This window comes from Erigeron canadensis, chromosome 1 (genome assembly GCF_010389155.1).
Source record: "Erigeron canadensis isolate Cc75 chromosome 1, C_canadensis_v1, whole genome shotgun sequence".
NCBI classification, from domain to species: Eukaryota; Viridiplantae; Streptophyta; class Magnoliopsida; order Asterales; family Asteraceae; genus Erigeron; species Erigeron canadensis.
Genome location: NC_057761.1, coordinates 42,890,521 through 42,915,357, shown reverse-complemented (window position 1 = coordinate 42,915,357; position 24,837 = coordinate 42,890,521). Strand labels below are relative to the sequence as shown.

The following is a 24,837-nucleotide window of genomic DNA, read 5'->3' as shown; positions in this document are numbered from 1 at the left end:
ATTTTCCTAAAGTATATGCATGGTGCATAATAATAATAATAAGTGTATATATATATATATATGGATTGTTATCTTTCATGAAATTAAAAACAACACGAGTATATAATAACAAAATTATATATAGTAGATTAAAAGGTTGGCTATAGTTTAGTAATGAAGAAAGAGGGTCTTGAATCAGGCACCTGCTGCAAAGGTTAAAATTAGAAAATACAATGTTGAAAATAGTTCGGATGATCAGACAGCTACCTGTCGGCGTTGTCGCATCTGCATGGACTGCCAAGGAAATAATAAAGGTAGATAGAATCAATTTATATTATTTTGTAGTTTTATGTCTGTGTTATAAGAATGAATAAATATATATATGTTCAAAAACTTGCAAGTGTGCGTATAGTCTGTGATAAATCAATGTATATATATAGTGTCGAAAGGTTGTCTGTGTTATAGAAGTTAAACCTTTTTTGAGGGCATGTATGCATATATGGTTGGTGGCAGGCCGGCAATCATTTAAGGGTTGTGTATATTTGCCTTTTAAAAAAAAGGTACATTTAGATTGTAAACACTGTTGGGTTAATTTTGATTTCGGGTCAACAAGTGAAAATGACATTTTAATTAGTATGTCTCGTATGAAATTCCAGTTTGTCTAGGCAGTTAATTTGCAAGTTATTTAGTATGTTTTAGTCATGTTTTAGTGGTTAGAAAAAGTAAAAGTGGCAAAGTAGTGAACGTGGGTCTATTGGCAGTTTAGTTTTTGCTATTATAAATAGCATAGTAGTAGTAGTATGTCGTGTAACCTCTTTCAATTAGTAAAAAGTCTTTTTTCATATTCTTTCTTCACTGCATATTATACTACATACATATATATAGTTTGTGAGTGTTATAAGAGGGGTCTGATCCTACAAACACTGGAACTTGAGAGAAATTTGAAATGTTATTCGATGATCTTTATCATTACAACATCACATTTTCTTTGACAAAGTACTACTATCAAATCACAAGAGCTAGAATTGAAACTGTCATCAAAACATTAAATTAGACAGTTAAAATTTGGCTCTCTCTTTCGCTAGCTTGTGCGGTTGTGCCTATTATTATGAGCACGCTTAAAACTCGTAAAACTTTTGTATATATAGAGAGTCAAGTAAAGTGTTTCCATACGTGTAAACTAGATCTTTGTTCAAGTAATAGATTAGAAGCTTAACTATTAGTTGTCTAGAGCAAAAGCGTTGAGGAATATATTAATATTTACTACCCTTGTCTTCCAACGATCGTTTGTTGTTGGGAGGTAACTTTTGATTTGGCTTATATCAGTCGTCATGCTTTCTCACTTGTGAAGTTAAAAAGTCCAATATAGTAAAAAGCATCTGTATCCTTTTTAACAACCTCGATCTGTTAAAGCATTTCCTGTCTGGAGTATTTCAATTTAAGCTTGTTTTTTAAGTTTGCTCAGTTTGTATGCATTATTTATGGATCTGTTTGGAGTATTCGGCGATTTATTGAATGTATGTATGTAGCTTCTTAATCAGCTCGGACGTGTTCATTATTTTCTTTCAGTTTACGGGAAAAAGTTTTCCTTCAATACGCAGCTTATTCAAGCGTACATTAGTTGAGTCCCTGTAAAAATACCTTTTTGTATAAATTAATTCAACAAATCGCCTTAAATCATTCATTCCACAGATATGAAATCTTCATTTTTAGGTAATTATATAAGGTTTTTTTCAATCTAGTCAATGCATTTTCCTTCATTAAAGACTGGCAATTACTTGTTTACCTTTTTAGATAGGCTCAAAATCCTTCATTGATTAAAATTTATTATCATTGCAAGATATATTAAATTCATAATTCGTAATTAGAGTGTTCCACAAAAGCATAACTTGATTAATAGATGATTAATGCTCTTTCATACTGATGACCGATAATACATTTATAACAAAAAGTCATCAAAACGTGCCGGTTTTCTTGACATTCTTCTCCCTGCTGCAGTCCTGTTTGTTAGATGAGGAGGAGGCATAATGTTGGTTGCGTAAATCTGAGTCCAACGCCAAGCATTACGGATGAATGTAGAATGATTTCTAAGATACTGCACAAACAAAAAGATCAATGTCATTTTATTAGTATCACATATATACATAAAATGATAAAAAGGAAGTATAGATCGAGCGAGGTATGAAACCTGCAAAGCCACCTCAGCGTTCTGTGCCTCACTAAGCTCCGGGCTAGAGAGTAGAGCTTGGATTGAAATCAGAACCGTTTTGAGGTTCATCCCTGGACTCCAATCGCCCTTTAAAGTATTCATAGATACGTCTCCATTCTGGTTACTTATGTTAGGATGCCTATTAACATAAACAATCATAGATCAAGACTTGTCACTTTAAAATGTATAGAAAATGATCTGTCAAATTATGCAATGCGTAAGTGATTAATAATATATAAACTTTATCTTAATTACCAAGTTTTTGTGACGAATCTGACCACAGGAGGTGCAAACGGATAGTTAACTGCGTATGTTAGATAAAATAATCAGTATAACATATTGACAAAATAACAATGAGAAGAGAAAGGAAGAGCGTAGACCAGGTAAATTAATGTCGAGTCTAAAGAGCCCGCCCTCATAAGGGGTGGATTCGGGGCCAATGATGGTGGCCGTGAGGTGGTGAATATCATTTTCCTCTCTCTGTAAGGTTATGCCTACCAAGCTTTCATCGGACACAACGTTTTGCAATTCTCTTTGGATTCTCAATTCTTGAACCATTTTAGTCACATGCAAACACAAGTTTTTAGTTCACATAACCAGTTATATATAGAGAGTAAATATACACATTGCTGAATGAAAAAAATGTGACGTTGGTGACATCTCATGTATCATGTGACCTTGTTGTAGAATCCTTGTGAATTTAAACCTCATTTCTGGCATGATGTCTTGGTGATTATATTTCATATTCCACTAAAAAGTAATAACATTGGCTTTTTTTGTGATTTTAGTTTTGTTATTTGTCAGATTTCCCCACTTAACTTGTTAGCCCAACAACCTAAGACAGTGTAAAGATTTTCCCTTCAAATGACGTTTAGATAAACTCTTATATGTATTTGAAAACCATCATCTTAAAACAAACCACACAGAAAAAGCATTTCAAGTTGGTCTAACTTTTTGACTACCTCTGTCAAAATCTAATGTGTCGAGTCTATCTTGAAAACTTCGTGTGTCTAAAGTATGAAGCGAAAGATAACACCGCCTTTGTAACATAAAATCTTTTAAATGTGTTGTGTTTACTTGTAAGTCTTCTCCTACTGGTCCAGTGTTAGCTGAGGCAGAGGAGTAGGTTCGGTTGCATAATTCTGATTCCAATGCCGAACTTTGTGAATATATAGATTTGAAAACCAGCTGTGACTAGTAAAATAAAGGTACTAATCAACTAGTGAAATGCTAAAGGGATACTTAACTGCAGATTAGAAGATGAAGAATTATATCATTAGTGACAGTTGACTTGTTTCAAGTGCAATAATGTCTAATGAGGTGCTAATTGATTTCCTGATAGACAGCAACACGACAAAAGTGCACGTGATCCGACATGAAAATTTAACACAATCAAAAATGGAAAATCTCGCGGTTACGTGCAGGGCATTTTTGTTGGCACGTGGTTTCCTCGATATTTTGTGTTCTGTAAATGTTACACGGGACACATACTAGTCTTTAAATAGGATGCAGGCTTATATCCTGAAACCTTTTCAAGAGGATATGAACTTTTTCGTATCAGCTATAGACCAAGTAAACCTCATAAGATCATTTCATTTGCAGCTTTGTGAGCGACATGCCATAATGCATTCATTATGATTTTCTCGTGTGCGTACCATGAAAGAACAAGTATCCAAGACGGTTCATAATTTCTACCTTGTGGCACACATTATAGACATGCAACCGTTAAATTCCACACTTAAATGCTATTTCATAAGTGCATGCTTTAGTCCAATCAAGATCTTCTAATCAACTCTTTTAGTCTACAATCCCCACAAAACCACGCATACAGTTAGTGTAGTTTTCTGACTTTGGGTTTGAAAAAAGCTCATCACACTGAGGGTGGAGTGGGAAGCTCGGTTTGATATCCGGCCCTAACACGGTAGACACCCAGCCTAAGCAGCACTCTGTGTGCTTGAATATGGCTGGTTATAGAGCTAGATAGCAAGACTGGGCATAGGAAAAGCCTGCAAATTCAGAAACAGGCACAAAAAGACAGGGACAGACTATATTCTCTAGAGTCTAGATGACTCCATTCATATCTATACACATCTATGAGATTAAACGATATGGAGACGCTCTCACGTCGTCACATCATAAAAAGCCACTCCCTCAGTATGACCTCCTCACACAGTCACACCCTAACTTGGTTTTTCTTCTATCACTCACCTGCACAACCCAGCTCACTTTGCCCTTGCTCGTGAGCATCACGCCCATTACGTTATGAATCACTCTGGGCTCACTCATAACCCGTGTATGTCATGGAGTGAGAGTTTCCAACTTTCCATACCGTTTGCTCTAAAATTCATTCATGTTACACCCATCTAATATGCCTATCACATACAAAATTTATAGTTTAGATACAGGTCTAACATCAAATCCTTTATTTTGATCTTTTAAGATTTTGTCATAAATATATATATAAACATTACACACGGCAAAAACTACATAGTATCACAGCACACCACACTGTCAGAATACATAAGTACTAGTAGTACTTCATAAGCATTACCTATTTTTTGCAACCAAACTAGAAGCTATTTCAACCCTAATTCCAATTGCCATTACCCCTCAAAATATATTTAGTTGCCATCACTATCATCGTACTTCACGGAACCCATAAGTTCTGGTCCTTCCAATCTCGGATTATTCATGAAACTGCATTCAGAAAAACCACTTTATGTCACTTCATTATACTTCCAAAAAGATAATTAATGAAGATGTGAGTAACATTAAGGAAACTAACCTTTCTTCTGTCAAGCTAGAGAAGGAACCCCAAGTAGGAAAGGTGCCACATAAATCGTTATTAGACACATCCCTACAAATATTGAGGACAAAAACATTAAATACAAACCGAATAGAATCTTAACATAACAAGAGGAATGTGAGCTCACAAAATCTTGAGGTTATGAAGCTTGGTAAGAGATCTTGGAATTCTTCCTGTCAATTTGTTGCCATTGAGTCGCCTGCATTTATGATTTGCGGATTATTTTCATTTAAATTGTCTTTGATGTTTCCTTTGATAATGCACACAAATAAATAAGATGTTATTTTTGATCCATTTATTTATGAACTGGTTAACTTCGGTTAGGTTTTATCCGAAATGGGCCAAACTTATATTGGTTTGAAGGAAACAAGTTGAATGGATCAAAACGTCACAAACATTATTTTTTAGAAATAGTTTTTGTAACGATATTTAACAACATCAAAACATCAACAGAAGTAATTTCTATATGGACAAAATAACTGTTTGCGGGTCAACCCAAAGTACACGTGCATGCAAAAGTCTGTGTTTTGACCCGTTACACAACCCAACTAGTCCTCCCATTTTGGCACCTCTAAGATACACTTTTGAAGGAAAATTGTAGATACATAGAGGAGCGAGGAAACATACAAGAATCTGATATTAGAAAGCCTGGAAAGCGAAGGTGGAATGAAACCGGTTAGATTATTATGGAAAAGATCTAAGCTTATAAGATTCTTTAGTCCTCCAAGCTGAGGTGGTATTTTCCCCTCAAAATTGTTCATGTACAGTTCCCTGCACAATTATGCAAACAAACACATCACATGACATATTTATTTGGATCCATTTAATGATCAAAGCATTATGACTGCTTATATGGTACCAAGTATTTAAAGGTTTGTAATATGGACTTTAATCTTGAAATTACTGCTTCAACTAAAATCCTGGGACCCGTATATGCTAGCAAAATGATAGCTGAACAGAAACATTAATGTGGCCGCGCCTAGCAGAGCATGGAAAGTGCATAGAAACACGTGAAAACTTCAAACGAACAGAACTTTCAATACAGAGTCTGGAACGGTCTATGGATACAAGTATATAACACAAACAGGCTGGTCCAAGACTTATGACGCAAAGTCGTTTGTATAGGACTCCTGTTACTTAAATGATCCATATTCGCAAATCAGCAATTTACTTATAAATTAGTAAAATTTATTAAAATGGAGTAGATGCATACACACACATAGTACGATCCATCTTCTATTCTACTGGGGTGTTTGGCCTAGCTTATGGCGTTTATTCTCCATAAGCTCTTTTTGGCTTATTAGATGGCTTATCATGACTTAAGACTGAAAAATAGACATATAAGCCAGAAAATAAGCTAGCTACAAAACATTACACTTACAAGTACTCAAGACGCTCAAGCTTCCCCAACTCAGGTACAAGATTACCTGACAGCTTCGCATTTCCAAGATCACTACATTCAACATAATACAAAAAAAAACAAAAAGTTAATGATATTATAACATAATGCAAAAAACCAAAAAAAAAGTGATCTTATAACATATATATTTTGTACTAGACGGAAATAAATGTATTCCTTCCATATGCACTTCACTTTGGTGCAAAAAGGCATGGTTCCAAATCCAAAAAAAAAAAACTCATTCTCTATGGTTACTCAATAACCATCAAGAAAATAATGCATTAGTTTGAAGAAAATATTAAACAAGTAGAGTACATACAGTCGAGTGACCCGGTTTTCGGAATCACAAGTAACATGAAACCAAGTACATGGATCAACTAAAGTAGGATCCCAGCTTTGCAGAACATTTCTTGGATCTTTCACTGCTCTCCTTAAAGCATACAAAGCATCCCCTATATATATTTTTCATACATATAGTAAACGTACGTTACTAAGTAACATTTATATACTTACTTGTATATATAATATAAAAATAAAAATAAATGGATGTTAATATAAGCAGAGGCGGAGCTAGTATGTCGCTCGAGGATGTTTGGCTCAAATTCTAGCTAGCTCCGCCTCTGAATACGAGTTTAGTTTAGCATGGAAAATGGTGACATACCTTCAATGTTTGCATATGCAGATATGGATAGTAGAAGAAGAAACAGAGAAAAAGTAGGAATGCGTATCACCATATTTAGCAACATTAGAAAATGAAGTGCTAGTTGTGGATGGTGTACTGTCAACTTAAATGGAAGATGTTTGAGTGCGGTGGGAATTTATGGAGACCAAAAGCTAAGTTTACCCAACAAATATAAAGTACAATATATGTGCATTTTGTTATATACCCAATACAATGGCCGTCCAAATTGGTACTAAAACGAATCTGTTATTTTTTTTTTTAAATGATATACTTTTGCAAGGAATAATTTTGGTTTTAAATTGATGTTAGTCTGTAAAATAATGTTTGCATAGTGTGGCATTGTGTGTAGTCGAGTAAGACTAAAACTAGATTAAGGATGCGTTAATTGTATGAGGATGTGAATATGTGATCTATAAGAAAACAAAACAGGTTTTAGATACATAGTCTACCATTTAGCTTAAGTTTTAAAACATCCATGTTCCTTGTATAATTAAATTAGGGCGTTGGCTCTTTAGGTTTAAAGAGCCTCTGCAACTCATAAAGCTCGAGATAGTTTATGTAGCTTTTGATCAAAAGTCCATTAATTTTCGAAAATAAGTTCTCACCAACGTACCAATTAAGACATAATCCGCAACAAGTCTTTCTTTCTATTATCCATGAGTGACAAAGGGGTCAGCTATTTTGTTTGGTTTTTCATGCCCCTCGGTTTGTCATTTAACTGAAAAAGCTAAACTGATATGATTAACGCCCTAATAAAGAACAACGAATTTCAATTTGAAGTTCAAACTATAAAATGCTTAGCCAAGTTTTGGCGGCAAACTCGGACACATATAAGAACAATGATTGGCTTCTCCTTAAAAGAAACAACGGTTTTTTCTGTCATCTTGGCACTGCATTGTCGTCGTCATGGGTCTTCGACTCTTTTATTTTGCTTTTCAAAGTGAGTGGTGTGAGAAATCAAAGGGGGCATACTAAATTACTAAGTAATAACAGACCTGCCATACAGTAAAGCAAAAGATTGATTTATGATGATGAAAAAGGCAAGTATTGACCTCTTTTTAGTTGTTGGTCTAGGGTCCGGCCAGGAGCATCATCATATAAAGGTTTATTTATGTTCATGTGCACATCATTATTAGTTTATCACATATATTTATTTCATGTTTTTAAGACAAATCTGTATTTGGTCAATAAAGTTATAGAGGGCAAGTTTGCATGGCTGGGGACCCTCTTTCTGCCTCAAAAATTCGCAAGGAAAATAAGATTTATAGAAGCGTTTAGTATCCGAAAGTGTAAGGAACTTTTACACATTTAAACTTACATTTGGTGCATTGTAGGAAGAAAATTTGTAAAAATGTTCAAATTATGTAACATTTTTATATGCACCAATCAGAAACTTACACGTGGCAGCTCATATCTTTTGCCACGTATACAATTTTACATTATTTGAACAATTTTCGAAAGTTTCTTCCTAAAATGCACCAAATATAAGTTACATTCATATAATAGTAAAAGTATAAAAGTTTCTTTCACTCCTAGATACTAAACCCTTTATAGAATGCAGTAACATTTCAAAAACCATTAATTACCATGATCTGGTGGTTAGGTGCCCAGTTAGGCCGCATGAACCTAGGTCAAAAAGACCTCATCATCACCAGATAACTTGAAAAAGGAAAACCTCCACCATCTGTATAATTCAATTTGTATCTAACATTTTGCTTTTGAGGAAATGGCTTTGCTAAATGTGGCTAGTTTGTGAGTTTAATGAGTTCTAAATCGAGTTTCAATACAAAATAGCAAAGAAGCAAAAAGGTATATGATACTGGAAAGTTATAATCTCGTTTTGACTACATCAGAGCCTGGCTTCCGTGCAGAAACTTTCAACTCGAAAACCTGTGAAGTATGAACAACGTTGACCCAGCCCAAATGAGACCCGAAACAAAACTCAGACAGACAGCACAAGCAAGCTCTAGTTTACCACAGTACTCAAAAGTCAAAACTACAGCTGAAAATAGAGGAAACCAGCCACAAGCCAAACCAATCAGGGATCAGTACATCAATCAGACAACAGGTGGCCTAACATTTCTTTTTACCCAACACCTATAAGAACCTTTCAAAGTAGATAGATACCAACCCTCTTGGGTCATTGGCGATTCGAAAGTCACTTATGACTTTAGTGTCACGAGTTCAATTCCATGTATTTATATGAAACTCTTTCAAAATAGATAGCAGAGATAGCTACAACTATTTAAAATAAAGTTATAAATAAGACAAAAGTAACACTTCACTTGCAGACTGTTCCAAACCAATATTAATTTCCATTTGATGTTTATTTTCACTAGACACGAATTTGAGGACGTAATTCTTCATATTGACCCGTAGCTACGAGAATCACAAGCAAAATGTTACATTTCTTAGGAAACGAAAGAATGCAATTTAGTACATGGTCAAGGACCCCTCTAAATCCACTCGTACCTCTACTTTTTCTGCCAAACACCTACAACATCTACACCTAAATGTTTTAACCATTTTAATGAACTACATAAATACACAACACTTTCTCCGAACAGCATGTCAAGTTGCCCCATCTTCGGTATTAGCCTTCACAAATCGACCCTTCACTCGCTTTCTAGTATCAGCTCTTGCTTTCCTCGACTCATATCGAATGTGCTTGTCATATCTACATACATATGTTATCATCAAAATTTACTCAAGTATTTTCTGCTACACTCACGAAAGGTGGATATGTCGACCTATGTACTTACAATTAGGCTGATCCAGGTAATGTTTTATCTCCAACAGATCAATTCAAAAAATGGCTACAAATGAAAAGGGTGAAAAATGCCCAAATTGTATATTTGGGCGATAAACATCCTAAATCATTAAATCAAAAACAATAGATTACTGTTGGCATAATATAACTTCAGTGATCACATCACACACTAGTTTTATACAGCGGCATACTACTTTTTGGACAAGATATGTTCTGGGCCAACCCAACCTAACTGTCTGACTCATATAAATGACTTTTTTTAAATGTTTTGACCTGAATAGTCAACTGTTCCACCTCTACACAACACTCAAGACTTCCTGTATCATTAATTAATGAAACTATGCATCTTTTTGTAATAACTATTTTTGTAATCATATTTGACACTAGCTATTTCCAAAAAATTATTAAATCTGGACAAACAGTGTTTCGGGTCAACACAAACTGATGATATGCATTGGGAGGTGATACATAATCAAGTCATACTTTACACCATCACATTCACATAAAACATCTTAAAGCACAAACTGGTGGCATATTGAGAAAAGTGGTGGCATTTCGACAGGTGCCAACAAATTAGATTTTTATTATAACCCATTTTGACGCATTACCCAAGCTACCAATCTTGCCACCTTTAAATGTAAAGAAGCAAAAGCTTACCTTCGTGTTTTCTTCTTCTCCTTGTAACGCAGCATTGCATCACCTCTATTCTTTGCCAAAAGTTCTATATCAGCTTTAGTTGATGGCGTTGCCAGTTTTTCACCCGCCGTAACATTTAGCTCTGTGAACTGGATATCAGTTGCGCCATATCCATTTGATGTTCCGAAAGTTGATGTGGATTTTCTGTCATTCGAGTTGTTCTGAATTTTGAACTAAGAAAGTCAACATTTGGTAAGTATATCCATCCCTAATACTGTATATGGTATACCATAAAGACATAACAGCATAAAAGTGAAAAGTGGTTTACATTTACATTTAAAGCTGTAATATCAGTATGTGAAGTGGAGTAATTTAACCCGTATATATCTTCTAACCCAGTCTTATTTGCCATTGATGCTTCACTTAAAATTTCACTAAATGTTTTCATCATGAATCCTTCATTGTTTGTACCATACCCTGCAGAGTCTACTGCATCAGATTCTTCTGGTCTTGCCAATCGGCCCATATTAAAATCCCATATCTGCAAGATGCCAAGATATACAAAAAATTAATGTTTATGAAAGCACACACACACACACACATTGCTACCTATTATATACACATGATATCCCATGCAGTTTTGTGCCATTTTTTTGTTGCATAAAATAAGAGGTAAGTGGTTAATTTATTCTAAAAGGTCCCCATATACCAAACTTCTATCTCATATGGAGAAGTAAGCAAATCTTGAACATCAATGTTTTAATTTACTGTTTTAATATCTCTAAAAGGATTGACAGTGACCTATTTAAAGTTAAGTATTGCTCGGCATATGATAAGAGTTAAAACCACTAGTCAACACGGGATACAAGTCCACAAAAGGGGTAATATATAACCTTCAGATAACATATCCACATAACAAAAACTTCCTACCCAAGATAGCATGTGATAGAGGGAAATTCCCAATTCACACGACTGACACAAGAAACAAACAGAACCAAAAAGGAAACATATTGAAAAATAGGGTAAGTTCAAAATGAGAGCCCTGGAACAATGGAACTATGAATTAATATCACAGCTGTATTTATCGCACTTAGAAACGATAGACAGTTCAATACTAAACCTAACTTATAAAATTAACCAATCAACAAAGTGTCACCTAGCTAGAAAACACCATTAAATTTTCAATGAACAAAGCAAAAAGGTTAATTTCATCAACAATTTTGTGGCTTTGATATGCCGATTATCATTATTCAAGCATCACGAATATCATATCATGTAATTAATCCAAATTCTTCGAGACCAGGGGAACTTAACTAAAACTACTTATTTCACTCTAAAACAAGTAAGATAAGATAAAATATCTAGTTTCTTGCCCAAACTCCATCTAAAATACACGATGAGATAAGTGGTTGTACCCTAAGAGATCCCAGATATCTAACTTCTTTGGAGTAAACAAGGATTTAACAATCTTGAACATCAATCTTTTGGATTAAATATTTAACTTACTCTAAAATGGATAGGCAAGATATAATTTGGAGAGAAGTATTTTCCGGATATTAAGAGTAAATGTAACCGGCTAACCGCTAGATGACTCACGAGAATAGTCCACAAAACTAAAAACACAAACTTTAGAAAATGCATCTAAATACGAGTAACTAATATTTTCTACCTAAGATAGCATGTGATAGATGAAAATTTCCGATTTACACGACTTACATTGGAAAAAACGAGATAACAGTGAAAAGCCCCAGAGAATTAGGGAAATCCAAAATCAGAAACCTAGTACAATGGATCTTTGGACAATGAAGTCAATATCATATTTGCAACCCACTTAGATGGTTATCAAAGTATCAAACTAATTTAATTATAAAAAAAGAAGAAGCTAATTCGCTAAGTTTCAACAACTTACAGATTCACTTATTAAGATTTTGATCGAGGAGCTAAACGGCTAATCTCATCAACCATTTTGTTGCTTACCCAATCTCATCAAAGTCGTGGTATGATTTGCGTTAGCTCACTCATTATTCAAGCATGTGATAGTTTAAATTCTTCAATACCAAGGATGTTTGTGTTAGCTTATTTTGTTGAGTTTATGCTTATTTGCAAAAGGCTTATGCTAATAAGCCAATCTGAAAAACTATACATCTCTGGCTTTTATGAATCAGCTAATTAAGGCTAATAAATAGATGTGCTAATAAGTTGTTTGGATAAAGTAAAAAAAAGCTTCTAATACTCTTAATAAGCCAATAAAGCTTCTTAATAAGCTAAGCCAAACACTCCCTTGATAAAAACGACTTATTTGACTCTAAAATAAACATATAAGCATCAACAAATTTTCCCAATTCACCTATTCCAAACTCCTCACCTATGTCTTAAAAACGCAATAGGCAGATAAGCACTATAAACAAAGCAATACCAAACACCCTAAAACCATCAACATGAAACATTCTTTCGTATGCACAATATATCCACAATATAACCTTCAAAACACAATTTGTATACACGCATACAAACAAAAAAACATAACCTGAGTCCCTCTATGCTCTTTTGGCTTAGCCTCCCAAACCGGATTATACTCCAAATTCCCATCATTCACCGCCTCGATCCCCACCGGCCCTTGCATCATCAAAAGAGTCGTAAAAGGCTGATGTCTATACTCCACCCTTTCCCCCTCCACCTCATCCTCCTCCTGCTGACGTGGCACATCACTCACCCCACTTCCACCACCACCACCATCATCATTAACCAACAACAAATTTCTATTATAAATCTCACTCAACTGTTTCAAAATCACATTTTTTTGCTTCCCAACATTACAAGTCAATGTCAACTTTTTCATATCATCAGATTCCTCAAAATCTGATATTTCTTCTTCAGGGACAACCATAAGATCTTGCATCCAAGAATTCGGGTCGGAAAACGGGTTTGCCCAAATACCCGTATCTACCCGACCCGAATCCTTAACGGGTCTTTTCCTTTTTTGATTCTTCATCAAAATATCCAAACCCCAGTTGGATGCAAGATCCAATGGTGATGGACAGCCAGTGTAACCATTTATAGGCGTACGGTCATGTGTAGCCGACACAGCAGCACAGTTGCCATGGGCATCCGAGTCACAGTCCCGACAGAGTACGAGGCTGTCGGTGGAACAGAGGACAGAGGCAGGAGCGGACCGACAGCCGTCACAGATCTGGGAACGTGAGTGTTTGCCTGAAAGAGCATTGGCGGCGTGAACATGTTGGTCACAGAATAGACAGAGCTTAGCTGAGTCAGCACGGCAGAATATGACGGCTGTCTGGTGGTTGCAGTAATCACAAGGAAGTGTAACGACGTCGTTTCCATTATTGTTGGTGTTGGCGTTGGGGGTGGTTGCCATGAATTATTTTTAGAAAGTCAATGGTGTGTTGAAGGAAAAAAATATTAATTAAAAAGGGTATGTAGGATTGTGGGTTTCCTCATTGGGAAGGGTTTTGATTTCGTTTCATTGGAGTGTTAGAATTGAAATCTTCGTATTCAATCATATCACTTCTTTACTCTTTTTTATACTTAACTCTTTTTTATACTTAACTCTGATCAATTTTTTTTTTCCTTTAAATACAACTAAATTAATATAACCAGGTTAGAAATAACCTTATACTTACATCACAAATTGAAAAAAGAATAAGTCTTGTAATATATAAAGATGAATTTTAGTATAAAATCGAGCATAATATTATTATAAACTTTTAACACTTACATAATTTTTATTATAACATACTAAGGCTATCAATATTAAATCCAACCCAAAACCAACGTGAAAAACCAGGTTTGACCCCTGACTCGCCAAGCTGGTTCTTTCGACTCGGGTTGACCTTTCGGATTAACAAATCGACACGTCAATCCCAAAAAATATTTTAAACTTATATATATATTTTTTAAATAGGTCGGCCCATCAACCCATATGACCCACAAAACTATAACCCGTTTGAACTGAAATCAATCTGTCAACCTACAAACCCACCAACCCATATGACCTGTTTGAAGTAAAATTAATTCACCAACCCATTTTACCACCATTGTCGTCGTGTTGCACGAGTACGCGTCTAGTATTTTCTTTATACAATCAGTCCAAAATATTATTAACTTATTTGGTGTAAATTATATTTTCTTAATTTCAACTATGAAATTAAATGAAAGATACATTATAAAAATAAATGGATTTTATGAAACTTAAAACACATAAAGTGTTACATATTAATTTTAATTAACTTATTTTTAATGGAATAACATATTTGTGTTTATATATTGATATAGTGTAAATTATCTACACAAGATATAATTTTAACTATGCATTTTTTACTTTCGTAACCATATACTATTTATTTAAGATTTGATTACCATTAAGCAAGGACGGTTCTCTTTTGGGGCCAGTGGGGACATGGGCCACCGCCGTTTTTTCACTTAGTACTTTAGTAGTACTAATATATGCGTATTTCGTTCAAAAGATTTTATATCTATTAAGTCGGCCTCAATGGATTTTTTTTTAAAGAATTTTTGATATGTTTAATAAATAGTTTTTATAGCCCACATATAATTCTATGTTTTAGCCCACAATTCACAATCCACGTGACAAGGACTTCTTCCCTTTTTTGAGTTCTAGGCTCCAGAAAAAAATAAAATTTACATTTTTAATTTTTATAACCTGCGATTCACTTAGTCCATTCATAATTCTATGTTTTAACCCACAATCCACAATTTACGTAACAATGTTTTTCTCCCACAATCCACACCATTTCTCTTGATATTTTCATAAATCTTTGTAGTTTAGTTGGTTAGAAACTATGTATTGGTAATTTGAATGGAAAACTTAGATAATTAGTGATATTTTTGTTTGATCCGACCCGATTTTATGCATTGCATAACCCTAATATAATACCCGAAACATAACGATACCGGAGGAAAAAAATTTTTGGCCGCCACCACTAAAATTTTCAAGATCCACCACTACCATTAAAAATCCGGTTTTGCATGTGTTGTAACTGATAGACACAGTCACACAAACTAATCCATATATAATTTGACCAAGTGGTTATGGACATGTGGTATCCAAGAGAAACATTCAATGTAAAATTTTATTACCGTAAAATTAAATATGGTTTTGCTAGTAATTATCATGTATCAAATTAGTTACCATGATTACAAAAGTATATAATAAATAAAATAAGAGAGTTACCATATTTAAATAGTCAAAATTTGACTTTTAGTTTTAATGGTCAAGATATATTTGTTTATGAATTTGAATGGCCCAGATCGAAAGTTAGATTTATTTTTTGTCTCTCTTCTACCAGTGGTATATATACTCGTATATATATATATATAATTTAAGTAGAAAGGATTTTATTAATTTAAGATATATCCCTAATACATAAGAATAAAAATGAATAATGATATATCTGTTAGCTCATCTTTTTAAAAATCGTGTAATAAAAAGAGCTTTCTTTTTTATAACATGTATGAAAAAAAAAGGAAAAATTGATTATGAAACTATTACACTTAAATTGGGTAAAAAGTGCTAATATTTTAATATTTTGAACAAATAATTGGGCCCTATGTTTTTTGTGTAGAGTATTAAAAAATAGTATTAACTTAAATGTATAAAAATTGATATAAAAAATCGGTTTTCTGAGTCAAATAATTGTTTGGGTGAAATGAAATAATAGTGTCATTAAATAAGAAAAAATAAGCTTTAGGTTCACGTTAACTTTCAAGATGGGTTGATAATAATTACTCCATAATAGTTAAAAAACGGGTTATCTTGCGAAAACAATATATAGACATGTTGTATGTGATTACGATCATTTTATAGTTGAGATTTGTGACTAGTCTTAGGAGCATAAGCCTTAATCAAGTTCGTGACTCGTGATTAATAGAATAAATTTTCAGTGGTCGTAGATTAAAGCGAGTACATTACACCGACATGTAAATCGTGTTTTTAAGGTTTTTTCCCCGTGTTTTATTTGTGTGTGGTGCTGTTTATAGAATCCCATATTCCCAATCCAAAATACATGTGCATTTTGGACTCTAGTTTCCTAACAAAACAAAATATATATATAATTAACTAGTCTTCAGACTATCCGCCCATTTGACAGGTAGTCTTAAAATATATAAATCAAATTTTTTTAAAAAGAATAAAAATATGTTAAATTAAAAGTAAATAAAATTCAAATAGATAAAGTATAAATTAAAGAACGTTACATATGAATTTTAATTCCATATCAATGTTGATTTCAGTTAACTCATTTTTTCAACTTTTTTTTATTGACAAATTCGTTAATTTTGTTTATTAATTTGTAATAATTAATTAAATAAAAAATTTGCAGTGTGAAAAAAGAAAGAAGAAAAAGTGTTAGATGATGAAGTTGTAACCAAATACAAATTCTTACCCCTTTTTCTTAGGTTATATATTTATATGTGTGTCCAAAGAAATAAAAGAAGGTCAAAAACGAATATACAACATGTTTAGAAAAAAGTCCAAAAACAAATATGAAAGTATAGTATAAACTTTTAAAAAATTATAAAAATACATATCAATTCATCAACAAAGACCATTTCGAATGTTTTGATCTCCAAGACAGAGTCGTAGATGCTAGTTAACATGTGTTAGGTTAAGATCTACAATATAAACTAATGTGGTCTTATTTTTTATAGTTGAAGAAGAAGCGATAATAAACAACAAATTAAATTGAAAGAGATGAATAATAATAATAATAATAATCTTATATATATATATCTAAAGTTGTAAGAGTAGAATCAATGCTGAAGGATTAATTGTGGTTTAAAATAATTTACTGGTAATTATGATTTTACTTGGCCTATAGATTAATCTTCTCTTAATGTTTGGCTTTTATTTGTGTGGTAATTAGGTTAATCGAAGTGTATATATGAATGAATTGATTAGTCTGTCAATGGATTGAATGAGGTGCGCCCCTTGAGTTTCCTCCGTTCATATATCTGGTTCAGCTGATATCATTAATATTTTTGTGATATATTTAGAATTAATGTCTTGAATTTTGGTGGGGGGTTGAAAAGGTTGAGAAGCCATTTACGGTTGATTTTTAATTAAATTGGGCTAGGTTGTTAATACATTGATTGATGATAATGATAAAACCATCATGTGGAGAAGACATGGTTAATCAAGATGCACCTGATTAAATCTTTTGTATTCCTTCCTCTTAAACCACTTATTTTATCCTCCAAATATAGTATTTCTTCATGTTTTGAGTTACTAATGTCCATCCTTTTCTCCATCTCTCCATATATATAGACACACACATTTGTATCTATAAAAGAAATTATATCTATAACAATTGTATCTATATATCTGAAAATTATTCAATTTTCTGATTTTAATGTTTGGATAACAAATTCTGATTACCGAGATTTATTTCAAAGTTTTGTTTATTTTCAAGAGTGTGTTCTTTTTTTCTTTTTTTGAGGAGTTTGTTGATGGCCGAGATTTATAGGTGTTGCAGAAAAGAGCTAATATTCAACGGGCAATTCTGTTATTATATGACGTTATAGTATTTGTTTATAAACCCCAAGTTTGTTATCTTCTCGATTAGCTCCTTTCTATTTCCAATAGTAATTTTCTTCCTACATGTTTGCTTTGTAAACATCATTTATTTTATGCAGACTACATGTTTGATGAGAACTTTGTATTTGGTAGAAAATGGGTAGACAACATTCTTTGTCTCTAATTTTTGTTTTGAATAGAGCACTTGAAACATATTGAACATCATAAGCTTGATGCCATTGTGAATTTTGCAGATGACGATAATATTTATTCACTTGAGCTGTATGAGTCTTTGAGGAACATGAGGTAATTTGTTTGCTTAACTTTGTATATAGTTAATTCTTTTATTTGTTTTTAGTTGCAACCTTATATTGTGATTGTTTGTTTACGTGTACGACTGTACGAGCGATTATGATCCTAAATGTTGATATGCTAGCGAATAAAAATGGTGTATGTATGATGCAGTTACTGATTACATTTGTTGGTAACCTGTGTGACAATCTATTATTCAATCATGGAGGTGTTTAGGATTGGATATTATAAACTGTCTTTTTACGTGTGAAATAACGTTGGTGCCTATAGAATACATTATTTTCTCTCTGAAATAGAGCAAAAGTAGCAAGCATTTTGTATTGAAAAAGCATAACTTTCTCAAAGTTTTTTGAGATAATTAATTTGATTTTCAATTTGATATTGGTGATATGCATATCACATTTTAACTCTAGGATAGTAAGATATGAAAGTTAAGAACTAATTTGGGATATAGTAGATTATATCGTAGTCCAAACACTAAATAATGAACTATTTTGCTATAAAGATTTGATCTTATCGATTCCATACGCTTAAACTTTATATTAGTGAGATTATGTCTGTTGGATTGGATGGCTCGAACCTTGACACCATGTTTGAGCTGAAAATGTAGAATAGAATACTAAGAAAGATTCAGGTTCATCGGCTGAAACCGTTATGGCAACACTTTCTGACCTATCGTCGGGTTGTGACATTCAGGTGTAACATTGAGATTGTTTATGTGCAAAATAAAAATAGTTGGTACAACTTTACTTTCACAACTCGCAAGTGCAGGAAAAGGGTTTCACGGAAGGATGACAATTTCTGGTGTGATGGCAGTGAAACAGGGGTGTTCTTTTCAGGGGCGAGGTATGTGTATGGCTTGCCAGTTAGCATAATTTGCAGAGTGGTGAAGGGTTTTTGCCGGTTATGTATGTTTGTGTTATTTATATTGGAAGCCTATTGTTTTACTATAAAAATAACAAACAACTTGCGGTTGATGGTTAGTGAAATGCAAATTGCAGGCCTAACCATGAATAAAGTTAATCCCTTTTATGGTGTCTTTTGTATGCATATATTATTTTAATAGCGTTTACATTGTTAAAACGCCATGAGTGACTAGGTGGTAATTACAGATCTTCAAATATCCATTTTTCTACTTTAAAAAACCTATCTGTTATAAAGTAGATTGCTATTAAAAAACATTGCCATGATTATTTGTTCAGATAGGTTTTTTAAAGTAGATTGCCAACGATATAAAATAATCATGGCGAGGAAGCTATCAACACACCGACTATCTAAATTGAATAAGAAACAAATAGCGAAACCTAATGGTAATCCTTTCCATGTTATAATTTAGTTTTGTCTTTATGGTGTTTTGGATAATAATTTATGGTGAAGAATTAGAATAGGTTGACGATGTTTAGCTAAGTGTGAGACCTTTCAAGCGTAATGGTTGTAAGTTTGAACCGGGAGAGTATAGGCAGGCTGCAATCATTCTTGAAGATGTGACCAAGCCTGTGCTTGACAGATTTAGAGGGGAGACTCTAGAATTTCACAAAGTAAGTATCACAACAAAAGGTGAAAGATCCCTATACTCAAGGTTAATAGAAGCGTGGGTTAGGCCAAATGGGTCAAATTGGGTGTGGGTTAAAGTTGACTGAGTCGGGCCAACTTGCTATTCACTTTCTTTGTTTCCTTTTATTGTGTTTTATTTAATGAATCATAAATAAAATAATTTATAATTTTTTTATAGCATACGCCAGTTGCATTGACCTCTCCAGCCTATATTTACATTTTATCCAGTTTTCAAAAACTTCGTGACGCACCATGATGTGGAATAAGCTAACACCCCTAAATTATATGTGGAGCTATTGTAGTAAATGTGATCCAAGTTAAGCAGCGATTGATGTGACAAAAACCTGGCTTTCCACATCATCTATTGGATCCTTTACTGTTTTCGTTTCCTGACTTGGTTTGTTTACAATTTGCAGGTAGTAACTTTTAGGTATAAGGTAGAGATTATTGATGTCTGAACTAAAAATGGTTGGTAATTGTCTACATGCACCACTGGAAAGTCAGAAAGGGGATTTCACGCAGAGACCGCAACTCCAGGTGCGATGGCTGTGAGTCAGAGGTCTACTTTCTACAAGTGAGGTATGTATGTGGTGGAATAGTTAGCAGACTTGGGAAGGCAAAAAAAAAGAGTAGTGGTTTATATAGATATGTCTTAAAGGCTGCAAGCAACATTTTTATATCGAAATAGAATCGGAAACAAGTCCATAGTTAGTGACACCTATATTACAATTGAACTCAGTAATGAAAGCAATGATCTAACAGGTACAGTTTCTAGGCATCTCATGCCCTTTGTACACATATTCATTATGAATAAGATTTCCAGAATACGTACACGCAAGGTATTTGTTGCATCTTTATGCGTTATATCGCTATGGTTCAAGTGTTTTGCTGAATAGAGATTTCCAGAAGAGCTTCTGACTACATTGATCCACCTAAAATACTTATTTATAGAGGATACAAGTCTCATTCACAAATATGGGTTGCCAAGTATTGATCTTTTGATGAAGAGTTCCCAAACATGGAGAAACTTGAGATAGAGGTAAATAGCGCAAAGGCTATTTTGTATTCAGTTTGTTCTGATACTCATGCCTAAACATGCTGACACATAACAAATGCAAGCGTAGATTTTATATGATTCATGGTTTGATATATATGAGAGTAATGACTCTGTTAAGCTTGACAATTATTCGGATAATATATTTGGAGCATCTTTAGAGTTAGAGATTATAACTATGACTTCATAAAAGAGTTAATTTGATTTTGTGAAGTTGATCTTGGCTATGTCACCTGTTCCTGAAACATGTCAAATGGGTAGGTTTCTTTTCGTAGTGTATTTTTGATGCATAGAACATCCCACGTCATTTTTTAAACTTAATTACAACTTTGGTACTTATATTTGGACACTAACTTTTTTTAGACAAAGCTGTGTTTTGGTTCGACCCATTCATACCTGACTTTACAAAATATGGCTAATTTTGACCCATTACCCAACCCGTCTATTTTGCACTTCTTTTTATAACTAATATGCGAGAGGCTCTTAGAATTCATAATTGATAGGAAATAGATTGTCTATAAACAAGAAACAGGTGATTCGTAGAGCAAGGCATGTGGCAAAGTGCAGAGATCAAGTTCAAAGGGTTGAAATGTTGGAACTAATCTTGATGGTTCAGGTTTGTGTATGTATCCAGTACGGGTCAAGTCAGGTTGTGATTTATCAAGTGGGTCATTGTTTGAGTGAATTTAGTGGAGCCTGAAACCTACAAGCCGGATTGAGAAATTAATTAGTTTTGGGTTGAAAAAGAATGGGAAAATTGAAGATGGAAAAACTCTAGCATCTCCTTTTAGTAAATTCAATGTTATGAAAACAAATGCAAGCTGGATAAGATTCAAAAAGAGCAACCATGTTAGAACAATAAATTCTTATACAAGTCTACATTACACGAGTAAAAAATTATATACTTCTTTTAGAACTAATTTCGATAATCTGAGTGTATTAATTACTAATACTATTTATGCTATTTCGTTATTCAATGTTCAATGTAAGTCTTTATGTTATGAATAATATAATTATATGTGACTATATTAAATCAAACTTACTTGCATCGAATCACTCATGTGTCGATATAGGATAATTGCTTCTGCCGTGAGGTAGAACCACACATAGCGGTATTGTGATATCGTTGGAACTTTTCAAAAGTACCACATGTGGGATAAAACAAAACACAAATTTAGCAGTAGGGATCTTGCCTAATGAATTATTTTGAATCCTAATGGATTTAGAATAATTAAAATACTTCATTATCTTAATTTTAGGGACTTCTGAAATTTCTTTTCTACTTATTATTATGCTTTTTTATTTACAAGTCGATGAATAATATAATTTCATGAAACTATTACTAATACCTTTTTAAAAACCGACAACAAAATATATGCGAACAATATATTTAAAACACGACGTGCGTAGCACGGGTCTTTAACCCTCGTAATAATAATAATAATAATAATAATAATAATAATAATAATAATAATAATAATATAAACATTCAATATCAAATAATAATGATTAAACATAAACAAAAATATATTTAAAAAAAAAAACATTTTTGTAGTCTAACTTTTTTTTAGTGGAGCATAGTCGTAGTTTTTTTTTTCTTTGAGAATATACCAGGGTTTCTTTTTTCATATATAAAAATTTTTGAGAGAATTTAAGGATAAAAATATTTTGTTTCTTACTTTTTATTAATTAATGGGTCGGCCTAGCAAAGTTTTAATTTAAAAAACATATAGAAAAAATAAAAGATTAATTAAGAAGAAGAATTAGACTAAAGGGAAAAAAAATAGGGATGTCAAATGTAACCCCAACCTTCTTTTTTAGTTATATTATAGATTATCGTGTACACACTAGTTTAGTAAACTAAAATAAAAGATTGAAGTGAGGAAAATAGTAGTCGACTAATGATACGACTTATTGTTTGGCTAGGGAATATAATAGAAAGAGTATCAGTATCGACATAATATTAATCTTAATCTTATTAATTTTAATCTTAATCTTAATTTTATCTTAATCTTAATCTTAATATATATTACGAGTATAAGACAGTTGAACTAATGACTTATTAACCAATCAAATCGCTCAATTTAATCAAATTGACTATCGCTTATGTCATCATTTAGATTAACTATAAATAAAAAAATCCTAATAATCATTATCCAAATATATTATGAGTATTATATTAGTATTTATATTAATTTGTAGAAAAACTCTCATTAATTTACACTTTTTTGTTTTCCAACAATAATTTATATTTTTTACCCCTAAATACTTAATTTATATATATTTTTCCTCATCAATTTGAGATGATTTTAATTCTTAATTATCTTTCATAATAATATCACATTATTAGTAAAACTGGTTTAAAAATTCCATAATAGATTAACTATTGTAGTATGTGCCTTGTGGTATCACTATGACAAATATATTCATCAATATGTCTCAGCTAATAATGACAGTGACGAACCTGTGATTATTATACTACAACTTGCGAAGTATAATACTTAGAAGCGTATATATTCAAAATTATAAGCTTTTATGATTTAAATGTATGGAAATCTAATATTGATAATATCGTATTCCCCGTATCCATTGTTGGACACGGGTCTAAAATTTAGTATATACTAAAAGACAACTGACCTAACCTTAATTGACCAATCACAGCTCTCAATTTCTCAAAATTAATTAAATCAACACGTGTTTAAATTAATTTACACTTTTGAGCTTTCTATCACCAATTTACACTACTTTTAACCCAATTTAGAATAATTAATTTACACTTTTTGATTTCCCATCACTAATTTATACTTTAACTCAATTTAAAAATAATTAATTTATACTTTTTGTTTTTTCATCACCAATTTACACTTTAACTCAATCCAAAAATAATTAATACTTTATTGCATAATGTCTATCTAATGACATAATATAGCTAAAAGATAGAGAAATTACAATAGGTGGATTAATACAAATTAATATTTATATCAATATTTTATTTTATATTATTAATTATAATCAAACTAAAATATTGTTGTAAAAGATAATCATTGTTGTTATCAATAATTGAAATCATACTATATTTATGATACAAATTCTCCTTATATAAACTGAACATATGAAATTACAACATATAAAAACTTTGAAAACATCACGAACCAGCCGCTATTTTTATTGTTCTTAACAACCATGGCTAACGAAAATAAAATAATTCTTATATTTATAATATTGTAAAACCCGTGTATTTGACACGGGTCTAAAATCTAGTTTAATAAGATCAATAATTAAACAAGACTAGGTTAAATTATATTTTGATTTTGATAGGAAGGTTAATTACTCAACTGAATAAAAGAAAGCTGGTGATAACACTCACGTGATTAACAGTTTAACACGTAAAAAAATATTCAAAGACTTATCTTACATATCTCTATCTCTATATTAAATATTTAAAAAAAGAGGAATTGTACGTGATGACATAAATTTTATTAGAATAAAGAAAAATTTCGAGAGATCGATTCGTGTTTGAGTTGACGCAAGGAGTTGTCCTTGAAAATCACCTATGGCTACGTGTAGTAGTATATCCGATTTAATGATCGATTGTAAATTAGTTTTAGTAGTGTGTCTTGAAGGGATGAAGATTCTCTAAAGTTGTTTTCAACTTTATAGATAAAGTTGAGCACATCTTGACCTTTGGATTTAAATTAAAGTTCAGATTAGAATATGATTTTTGAATCTTGGCCTTTGATTTTAATCCAATGGTCATGATATCAACTTCACCAATAAAGTTGAGTTTTAACTTTAAAGGATCTCAATCCGTCTTGAAGAGGAGGCTCGAGATGGTGGCCTGGTGGGAAACCTCTCCAAGATGTTGTTTAACACTTTGACCGGGC

General features: G+C 32.6%; 3 protein-coding genes and 1 long non-coding RNA gene across 9 annotated transcripts; 1 reads left to right on the top strand and 3 right to left on the bottom strand.

The window, feature by feature from the left end:
* Positions 1 to 1,918: 1,918 nt before the first annotated feature.
* Positions 1,919 to 2,746, bottom strand: LOC122592901 (ubiquitin-conjugating enzyme E2 27-like). The gene is made up of 4 exons (XM_043765230.1): positions 2,569 to 2,746; positions 2,444 to 2,492; positions 2,168 to 2,327; positions 1,919 to 2,074 (listed from the first exon to the last, which is right to left on the bottom strand). Exons 1-4 carry the CDS (start codon positions 2,744 to 2,746, stop codon positions 1,919 to 1,921), a joined length of 543 nt encoding a protein of 180 aa, XP_043621165.1.
* A 1,842-nt stretch (positions 2,747 to 4,588) lies between these two features.
* LOC122585127 (leucine-rich repeat protein 1-like) lies at positions 4,589 to 7,223 on the bottom strand. Its single transcript, XM_043757227.1, has 7 exons — positions 7,055 to 7,223; positions 6,713 to 6,845; positions 6,376 to 6,447; positions 5,622 to 5,765; positions 5,122 to 5,193; positions 4,974 to 5,045; positions 4,589 to 4,885 (listed from the first exon to the last, which is right to left on the bottom strand). The coding sequence occupies exons 1-7, from the start codon at positions 7,137 to 7,139 to the stop codon at positions 4,810 to 4,812; spliced, it is 654 nt and encodes a 217-aa protein (XP_043613162.1). The 5' UTR covers positions 7,140 to 7,223; the 3' UTR covers positions 4,589 to 4,809.
* Positions 7,224 to 9,368: 2,145 nt separating this feature from the next.
* LOC122603492 (zinc finger protein CONSTANS-LIKE 15-like) lies at positions 9,369 to 14,009 on the bottom strand. Of its 4 annotated transcripts, none has more exons than XM_043776210.1 (4): positions 13,009 to 14,009; positions 10,810 to 11,022; positions 10,503 to 10,714; positions 9,369 to 9,752 (listed from the first exon to the last, which is right to left on the bottom strand). In XM_043776210.1, the coding sequence occupies exons 1-4, from the start codon at positions 13,855 to 13,857 to the stop codon at positions 9,647 to 9,649; spliced, it is 1,380 nt and encodes a 459-aa protein (XP_043632145.1). In that variant the 5' UTR covers positions 13,858 to 14,009; the 3' UTR covers positions 9,369 to 9,646. The 4 variants fall into 4 exon arrangements, with proteins under 4 accessions (XP_043632145.1, XP_043632161.1, XP_043632170.1 ...); XM_043776226.1 differs by having other exon boundaries at positions 10,503 to 10,702; XM_043776235.1 differs by having other exon boundaries at positions 10,503 to 10,702; positions 10,816 to 11,022.
* A 3,259-nt stretch (positions 14,010 to 17,268) lies between these two features.
* Positions 17,269 to 21,166, top strand: LOC122579920. 3 transcript variants are annotated; one of them, XR_006320716.1, is made up of 4 exons: positions 17,269 to 17,311; positions 18,288 to 18,339; positions 19,042 to 19,191; positions 20,316 to 21,166. It is a non-coding gene; the product is annotated as an uncharacterized LOC122579920 (long non-coding RNA). The 3 variants fall into 3 exon arrangements; XR_006320715.1 differs by lacking the exons at positions 17,269 to 17,311; positions 18,288 to 18,339 and having other exon boundaries at positions 18,539 to 19,191; positions 20,316 to 20,478; positions 20,662 to 21,166; XR_006320714.1 differs by lacking the exons at positions 17,269 to 17,311; positions 18,288 to 18,339 and having other exon boundaries at positions 18,346 to 19,191.
* Positions 21,167 to 24,837: the final 3,671 nt, after the last annotated feature.